The following is a 10,050-nucleotide window of genomic DNA, read 5'->3' as shown; positions in this document are numbered from 1 at the left end:
ATCAGGCTGCTCGGTCTCCAGCAGTGCAGGCCTGTCCAGCTTCTCCCACAGCCGCTGCTTTATCCCCGGGCCCTGCCTGGGGGTGTATCGACCCCCACGCTTCTTCTTGGTGGAGGCCATCATACTGCGGTGGTAGATGTGCTGATAGTCCTGCACACTCCGGCCATGGATGGAGAGAGGCTCCTCTTGCGGACACTCACCCACTGAGGAGACTGAGGCTGCGGGAAGGAAGATGGAAAGAACAGCCGCGTTCCTCAGGTGTCGCTCCTCCACTGAAGTGTCCGACTTGTAGCTGTTGGTGTCCGGCCTGGCCGCCGCTGCGGGCTCCTCAGCGGAAGAGACACGCTCCAGCAAAAAGTCCTTCAGGTGAGCAGGGAGAGCTCTGGTTCTTCTTGAGCGGCGCAGCATCATCATCACGAACAACTTTAAAACAACTTCCCAAAATAGACAAGCTGATGAAAGTTAGCCAATGGGAGATTTGTTTAGTTTTGTGGCGCGGCGATGATCAAGATTGATAACTTTATAGACAGTTGTGTGGATTTGTAAACCAACTCAGTAGGCCTAAATGTCACTAATGTCAGAGACACATGCCAGTAATGTCAGTGATCTTGTGACATTTGCCAGTAGGTGTCAGTATATGCACGTTATAAGCACATTAATTTTATAAGTTTGTATTTTCGTTAATGTTTTAAAATGATTAGGCAAATGAAACCTATTATCTTACATGCATATATGTTATGAATTTACAACATGCATTTTATTATAACTTTTATAAAGGATATTATTTAAAATACCTTAAAATAAAATTAAATAAGTTAAATAATAAATTAATTAATGTATTAACAAACATAGAGAATATTGTAGCCAACAAAGGAACCGCCACGATGCAATAATATACGGCACAACAGATAAGTGTAACCCCTCCCTTAATTAGCATGCCACAATAAATTTGACTGACATGTACTGTCAAATGACTAAATATTACGTACGGAAGTATGACTACGAATACGTAAAATAAATGCTTACAAATTAAAACATCATGGAGTAGTCCAGCATATAAACTAACTTGCGACGCAATAAATTATGTTAAAAGTTGCGTTCGCCTTGTCGATGTCACTGCAGTGAAATGCAGCGCGACACTCGGAGTGACACAGGTCACTACACATGCCACTACCGAGTGACACATGACAGGGAAAACCGGACGTGCCACCGGAAGTGTCACTACACACAGTGGCATGTGCCAGTGTCATCTTTACGTCAGATATCGTGTCACTTTATGTTAAAACTGCCTCTCGTTCCAGTTGTGAGCCTATACCCAATTCAAATCAGTTTAGTCTCCCTCTGGTGGGCTTTTACTTTGTGAACACTGCAATCCAACTACCCCCAGTCTCAACTCTCAAATGTCTCCCAGATAGCAAGAACATTTGGGCCAAATCTGGGTGATAGCTGGCACATGTGGCTGAGGTATGGCATGGCTGAACAGATATGGGCCAGATTATTGCCATATATGTTTTGCCATACATTCAGAAAAGGCGGGAATCAATGAGTTTTATGGACTAGGCCTATACATTATTCACTGGATAACATCCCATTTAATTTAATGATATGAATCCAAAAATATTTATCTTATTACTGACAAACAATCCAAGCTATTAAAGGGATTCACCCCAAACTCTAAACTTATTCACCATTTACTTACCCTCAAGTTATTGTAAACTTTAAGGAGTTTCTTTTTCTGCTGAACACAAAAAAGAAGACATTTTGAAGACGGCTGGTAACCTCCATAGTCAGAAAAACATAAAGGAAGTCAATATGTGTACCGGCTTTCAGCTTTCTTCAAAAAGGTTTGACAAGTGAAGGTGGGGGAGTAAATAATGACAGAATGTTCCTTTTTGGGTGAACTATCCCTTTAAAAACCCCAGACTAACCCAACAGACCAGAAATAAAGACAAATGCACTCAGAACTAAAGCAATGTTTGCAACATTTTGCACTTTAATATCTGTTTTCTTCAAAACGAACAACTAATTTCTTACACATTTGTACACTATGTATATAAGAAATCAAAAAAGAAAATTTAATCGCGTAAAGAAAGGATACATGTAGAAAAGTATTAAAAGTTTTTGGATGTCTCAACAAAATGAGAGTAGCTGCTTTTTGTTACCGTGAATGTTAAATTTGGATGGACATGATCAAATAGAAGGAGCTGAGAAGCAAACCGGCAAAAAGTGGACACACACACATACACACACAAGCATAGCAGACCCATGTTTTTGCAGACCACACTGTTCGCCCCATTTTAATGGAATCCACAGAGAGCTACAAAATAAATAGTCAAGCTTCTCATATTTATTATGCTTTCATGAAATATCTGCCTCTCGTTTAATAGTCGAATTATGTACGTTTATACCTGGAAGACCATCTCAGCACTTGGATAAAAACTAATTGCAATCATTCCCAGCACACACGAAACAAAAAGACTAATAGGCTAACAGAAGAAAATGCTATTATTTTGATTTAAGAATGCTTTTTAGGGCATTTATCATTCAAAATGTAGAAAGAAAAGCAAAAACGGATAAATGGAAACCAATTGATGAGTCACACCTCAGCAGAAAGAGAGAGGGCGGGTGAAAATAAAAACAAAGTAAAATTACTTGACACTTTGGTGTTGTCTAAATATGCCAACTTGCTCTGCAATGACACCGTCCCACCTGTGTCTATCCCAGAATCCCACTTGAACAGACGGTTTCAGTGCTTCAATGACGGCCACATACAATTTGTACATTTTTTTCCATGAACAAAGTGTACACAAATGCAACATCACAGTACGAAGGTTACATCACATATTCCCTGCAAACTAAATCATGACTCCAACGGCCCTTTGGAAAGCATCCCGGGTGCAAACGTGGGATTATTTTACACAAAATAAACGGAGATAACAGTGCCTTCCTACTATTAGTTCTGCCATGTGCAAAAAAACAACAAATCGATCGTGTGGAAAACGCCTAATAACCCTGTCTGTCAATGGCTCAGTCAGAACGCTAGACAACAGATGTCAAGAAAAGCAGCTCGATGGTACAATTTCATCTATGTGCATGTTGGGCGGACAGAGAGATTTTCGAGTCGGGAGCGAAGAATGAACTTCAGAGAGACAAAAGCAAAAATATAAAAGGTTATGTGAGTGAATGTCACTCAGTTTGGCTCTCAGAAATTATTCATATAACTCTTAAAATCATATTACGATACTAAGTCTATTAAGAAGGAGAAGGGAGATAACAGCAAACCACTGTTCTGTTTTCAAAGTATTAACTCTTGGAAAAAGCAGCGAACACCATACAATCCCCTATTTTCCTCTAATTGTAAAGCCAGAAGCTTCCACAAGACTTCTAGTAGGCAGAAAAGCGCCACCTTGGCATGATCTGCTCGATTTGGCAGAATAAAGGGAGAAACAAAGACTCCCCCCTTTTTAACGTCAAGTCCAAACCTCGAACCAAGATAGGGAAAGACACTCAATCTACACAGCAAATATACAGTTTTTTTATATTTGTAAAGATAAATATCTTTTAAAAATGATGCAAACACATGCCACTCTTACTCTTTAAACTTCCATGCATATGCATTATTTACAAATTGAAAAATACCGATTTTGTCGTCTTTTTTTTTTTTGGTGTTTTCTTTTTTTTTCTTCACGAAGCCAAAAAGAAGCCTTCTTAACAATCAACCAATCAACATTCAGCAACCCAAACAACACAGAGCTTGCCAGACATGGTCAAAATTATTAAAGCCATTTTTGAGAAAAAAAACCAAAGTCCATTTTCCACACACACACACACGCGCGCGCACACAAAACAAACCAAAAAAAAAATAGTGTATTTAAAATAAATTCAAACAGAACACGTCCACAAACGTAACTGAGGAGGAGGAAAACATTTGTTTCCGAGGAGGGGGAAGATCTTACGATGCAAGCAAAAGGAAGAGATTTTTGCCTTTTTGTTGGATTTCTCAGTCTTGCGCTGCTGACAATACTGTTGAGCATGTAATATTTTATTCTGTAATATTCTAATTTAAATATAATTTCTGCTGTTCTGGGGAAGTGATGCAACGCAGGGCGGCTTGGCCAGGCAGGAGGCAGCTGGTCAGGGCTGCTCTGGTCATTGCATCAGTGCTCTAGTGGCTGGAGCTTCTCTCCGAGAGTCTGTGGTGCGGAGATCAATCTCAATCCTCGATGTACTCCCACAGGTCTTTGTCATAGCCTTCGTGTACATGCTGCAGCAGGACTCTCCGTCTGCTCTCACAGTATCTGAACACAGGAGCGGCATGGTGTTGGATTGTTAGAAACAAAGAAATAAATTGATAATGTTTCTGTAGTGTGTGTGGTACACATTGGCAAAACAAGAAAAGTCATTTCTGCATCACCTTTAATAAAATGATAGTTGGGTTTTCAAAATGGGGTCTAGGGACTCTAATGGAGTCAAGAATGCAGTTTTTGTGTAAGTAACGGAAAAAAATGTGTAAAAAAAAAAAAGAGGTTGGAAATTAAAACATTAAGGACATAATCAAGCATGCACTTATATAGAGACTTATCAGTTGTATTACAATAATAGTTTTCTCATATTTGGAAGCCAATAACAGATATAGCGGAAAAACAAAGGCTCATTAACTGTCAGCATCTTGCACTTGCTCTTGCACAGTGGTTGCCAAAGTGAAGGTCGCAGGATAATGGGGTAATTGCTTGGTGAGTTCCTAAAATCTAATTCATTTGATTGAACTATTAGAATTACCATATTTTATCCATAACCTACAGAAGATAAAAACAGTAGTTAATAGTTTACATTAAAAAACAACAACATGCTAATTTTTTCCCATTGAATTGCGACCCTTGGGGTCATTATGGGCGTACTCACACGATGCTATCTGAACCGTGCCCAAGCCCGTTTCCCGGATCATTTGAGAAGTGTGAGTTCTCTTAATTGTGCTCAGGCACGGTTCACTTGGCCAGCCCTGGCCCGGTTAGAAGAGGTGTGCTAGAGCGCGGTTCACTTGGGCTTTGGCGCGGTATGCTTATAGTGTGAGTGCAAAACAGGCCAGAGCCCGAAACTGAAGACGAAGATTTGAACTATTATTAATATTTTATTATTAATTATTTCTAACAATTCTGAATTTATTTCTCAGATCTCATATTCTCATTCTTTTCTTAAAATAATTTCTAAAGTTTAATTGTTTGACATCCAAATGTTTGTATTTACATAATATGTGTGCATTTACTGTGTTTAGCTATGTTTAGCTGTGTTTTATTTAGGATGTGATTAATCACAATTAATCTTACCAGAACTATGAGATTTAAAACCAAAATTGCATGTTCATTACTAGGGATGTAACGGTATCAGAATTTCACGGTACGGTAATACCTCGGTATGAATGTCACGGTACGGTATTTATTGAATCATTTACAGGAAAAAACAAAACTTATGAAAATACTCCAAAAAAGTGCCAAAAGTGTCAATGACATACAAATTAGCCATCTATCTGTAAGCTTTGAAACAGGAACTTCAATTTTAATAACAAAAAATTATTAAACCATGTAAAAAAATTAAGTTTCAATTTAGTATTGTTGAAAACTCATCACATTCAACATTTATTCACACTCAGCCCATCTACCCAGATGAGAGCTCTGCTAGTCGGACTTCTCATCAAGCATCTCCCGCTGGATCTAATCTCACTATATTTATTAAACGTGATATTTCATTTATCTTGTTGTCTTTATCTAACGACATATTCCCTGACTTTGGTCATTGGAATCTATTACTTGTTCTCAGGTAACGTGTTTTGGCTGAGCGCAAAGATAAGTTAATGATTAATGTAAGCACGTACATTCTGTATATTGACTGATCGCCTTTATTTCCTATAATGTAAAAACTTATTGTATGTTATACTTTTAAAATGGCCATTATCGATTCTTAAAACTGATACTCAGCAAAAGAGAGGCTGTGTTTCGTATTTTCACTGAAATTGAAAGGAGGCAGTTGTTATCGGCTCCGTTTTGTTATAAATATGCACACAGTGAAGATGACGCTCATATATGCAGCACGGCGCCTCAACATTTCTGCTGTCTGTTAAGTTGCTAATATTAAAATGAAAATAGGCAGTTCCTTAAATCATGTTTACATTTTATTGTTGAGAAAGTGAAACAACGAAACCAGGGTGATGTGAACGAAGTTATAAAGTACACTGTTCCCTTTGAAGATTTACCCGTGTCCTCGGTATAATCTGCTTTTCCATATCAAACTGAGAAGAAGAGACTGCAGCCTTGATCAAACTTGCGAAGTCTGAACTTACACGGCGATAATGCAGGACTGAACTGTGTGTGTAAAGCAGGTCGCACACCAGAAGCGACGCTCGGCGGCGCGCCGCGCAGCGCCACGTATTTTAGAATTCTAATCATAGGTTTCTATCAGGATACACACACCGGCGCCGCAAGTCGGCGGCTGTCGGCGGCGCCCGGCGACGGCTCAGGACGCAGTTCATTTTTCAGCCGCGCCACAGAGCGCCATCTGATTAGTTTCATGTTAAATATCATTCGAATGTGCGCGTCTGGTGTGCGATACTTTAATCTGTCATGTACGCGCCGTGTCGCGGCGCCGAGCGGCGCTTCTGGTGTGCGACCTGCTTTAGAGTTTTCCAGCTCTTTTCATCCCCGCTTCTAGCAGCACACTCCATTTCCGCATTACTGGATCTGTAGCAACAACAGACCGCAAGGGATGATGGTCAAGCATGGGCTGATGGCAATTGTAGTTTTCGTTACCTCCCGTTCGCTTCATTCGCCTGAGCAAATTTTCTCAGAAGACCTATAGTTTTACCGAGTCATGCGACTTCGGTAATATCGAAAAAAATTAATATTGCGGTATGACGGTATTTACAATACCGTTACATCCCTATTCATTACACATCATAACTTTTTGTATTCTAACATTTATTAGAGATAAAAAATAAATAAATCAATTCTCAGATAATAACTCGTAATTACGAGTTATAAACAAATAAATCAGGAAAAAGGCAAAATTATGAGATAAATAAAGAATATCTCTGTGTATGTTCCTATGCATTTTGTTAGGAGTGGATCTTAAACCTCAGTTCTTCAAATGCAGACAAATGCTAGTTTGGCTCCAGTTGTACACTTGCCTGTATTTATCTTGTACTTTCTGCTTGATGTCCTGCAGGGAATCTTGGGAAATGTCTCGCTCCAGGTATCCAGATAGAACCTCTGTGGCATTTTCCAGATCTGCCTGGTTATTCTGTATGCAGACACAAAAAAAAACAATCAAACATCTCACATTTTTTAAAGATTCAACAACAAAACAAAAGACAGTGGTTGGTTTACCTCGAAAATGATAGACTGGTTGTTCTTCTTGAGGTAGAATGCAAAAACGTAGGTGAACATGAGCGTGGAGCGGCACTGGCACAACACATCCACGGCCTTCTTCAGGAACTGCACCTCAATCCACGACATGTTGTGCTGCTGCATCTCCTCCATCTTCTGCTTGACCTGAGCGTACAGCTTGTGCTCGAAGCGCAGGCTCTGCATGTGGTTCATGTAGCGGTTGCAGTAGAACAGGTACCTCTGCAGGGCTGCTCTGGAACGCTAAACATCACAAACAATCAATAACAAATCTCCATATCGTATGTCCAAACACCAATATGAATGGACTGACATTATTTACCTCCTGCGCATCCCGTGCTGCCTTGGCATCATCCTCATTATAGCGATTACAGTTGTACCTGTGGGTCAAAACACAAGAATAGCCCTTAAAAGTGTAATTTAGCCATCTGTGCTTCTTGATGTAAATTTTATCATCAGAAGTGTTTGTGAATATTTATTTTTCTACAGGCCCCCACACATGAGCCGCATTTCCACTATCAGGCCAGTGCGAGCCAGGGCTTATATCGGGCCAGGCCGGGCCAATCGCCCGGGAGGTTGAGCAGTGAGGCGGAAATCATGTCGCGTTTCCACTGTGGGGCTAGTAGCTCGCAGCGCGTCACGCAAACCCCGCCCCCAGAACATCCCTCGAATCAAACGTCACTCAAACCGCACACTTCAGCGAGAATCATGCAGATAAAGCACATCATCACATCATCACGAAACTATTAAAATTAGGACAACCAAAACAAACAAATGACACGTTACTGTACAGCAGTACAACGCATGTCTATACGCACATGCCTGTGTGTTTTCATTCATCATATTCATTTACTCGCCGACCGACTGGCATCGAAATCCAGTGGTCTTGCCACCAACGGAGGGACCCAGCGCAGGGAGCGCACACATCCATAATATAACACCATATATATAAAATTCTCTGTTAATAACTCGATATAAAATGTATTTTATAACATCCTCTAGACAGAATCTGTCCAACATTCATCCCAAATGCTCGGAGAGAACTGAAACAGGATTTTTGTCCCTATAGGCTTTATGACACTTAATAGGTGATTCCCTTTATTTAAAGATGTTGCTTATTATATCTAAAGTAAAGGAAAGTGTTCAGTGTTTCAGCACATAAGAGCAGCACGTAATAAATTTAGCCTAGGCCTATATTTCGTTGCGCTCAGCAGCTATGCACTAATAAAGCTCTTTATGTATTTAAAATGTCCTTTTTTATTTTTACCACGTTATATAAAAACACACACACTTGTTTGAGGACACAGAACACATTTTGAATTTGCAGTATTCCCCGTCTAAAAAGTGCTGCGCGTCTGCAGACAGAAAAAAGGTCGCCTATTTCTGCTTTCACTCACCCCGAAAATGCTCTGTTTGCATAATTTGATTAATTTCATCGCATCAAAATACTTTATAAATAATATTTAAAACATTTTCTGGTGTTTATTTATTTATTTATTTTAGAAAATATCTAAAAAAAAATTTTCAAAGAGGCTTTTGAAAAATGAAAGTTTAATATAAATTTGAAACAGTTTGATATAGTACCTAATTGTTATAGCTATATAGCTTTTGTTAGTTTTATATTGGTTTATTTATTTAATGTGATTTTATTGTATCTGATATTTGTAATTCTTTAAATTATTTCAATATAGGGCTATTTTATCTAGACATGACAATATTGTTTTGAGCCTACAAAAGTGGACATGAAATTTGTAAAGTTTAATGTCTTTCTGTTGTATTCATATAGTGTATTACCTCCGAAATAAATTAAAACAATAAAAATCAAAGAAAAAAGCCGCGCGGCATCAACAGAGCTATGAATGGAGCGCTCTTTCCTCTGTCTCACACATATACACAGGCATCTAAACGCGCAAAAACACACTTATTAAACTTGACAAAACCTCTTGAAAACCTTTTCTGTCTGCTGTGTCTTTAATATGGTGTAAAGATTATTATGCGTTATTGAAACATCAAAGAGATGCAGCAAAGAAAAGTCACTTATAAAAACTATCATTTTATGCAACAGCCTTGCATTTAAAAGAGAAACATAAGGGCGATCATATGCAAAAAAGACCCCAGCCTATAATTTGTTCCAAATGTTTTCTTTCCCTTATTTATTTATTCATTTATTTGTTTATGTGTTTGGCGCATGTACTCGTGTGCGATCGGAAAACTGTGCCCGCCTCTCCTTTCACTCCGCCCCGAAGCCCCGGCTGGCCCTCTTTGGCCCAAGGTATTCGGCGGGCCGAAAAAGGCCGGCTGCTGGCCCCAAGAAAGCCCCGCTTTGGCCTGATTAGGCCCCGGAAGTGACAGTGGAAACGCCACTGGCCTTGGCTCGCTCGCTTTAGGCGCGATAGTGGAAACACGGCTGTGGTGTATCTACAACAGGTGCGAGTTGGGCTAGGAGATAAAGTGCTAACAATAATATAGCTTTTCCTCGATTAGACAAGAACACCTGCTTGATAAATGTTCAATATAATGTGTATACTTCATAGCGAAACCAAACACTTTTTGACACAAAATGTGCATCTTTTAAATTGAATGGCATCCAACAGCAGCACAAAGCTAGTTTAAGTTTATTTACGAGTGGATAGCTGTAAAATTGATCACTGGAGCA

At 39.5% G+C, this 10,050-nt stretch overlaps 1 protein-coding gene across 2 annotated transcripts in view; it reads right to left on the bottom strand.

Moving 5' to 3' along the window:
* Window positions 1–1,965: 1,965 nt before the first annotated feature.
* arih1 (ariadne ubiquitin-conjugating enzyme E2 binding protein homolog 1 (Drosophila)) overlaps window positions 1,966–10,050 on the bottom strand; it is a 22,746-nt gene continuing 14,661 nt past the window's right edge. Inside the window, exons 9-12 of one of the 2 annotated variants that reach the window (XM_073928903.1) lie at window positions 7,717–7,774; window positions 7,377–7,637; window positions 7,178–7,290; window positions 1,966–4,298 (exon numbers count right to left, since the gene is read on the bottom strand). In XM_073928903.1, the coding sequence (XP_073785004.1) occupies window positions 4,214–4,298; window positions 7,178–7,290; window positions 7,377–7,637; window positions 7,717–7,774 (517 nt within the window). In that variant the 3' untranslated portion in view covers window positions 1,966–4,213. 2 annotated transcript variants of the gene reach the window in all.

Source organism: Danio rerio, chromosome 18, assembly GCF_049306965.1.
Source record: "Danio rerio strain Tuebingen ecotype United States chromosome 18, GRCz12tu, whole genome shotgun sequence".
NCBI lineage: Eukaryota > Metazoa > Chordata > Actinopteri > Cypriniformes > Danionidae > Danio > Danio rerio.
Note: the sequence above shows the minus strand (reverse complement) of the source record. Positions and strands in the feature narration are given on the sequence as shown.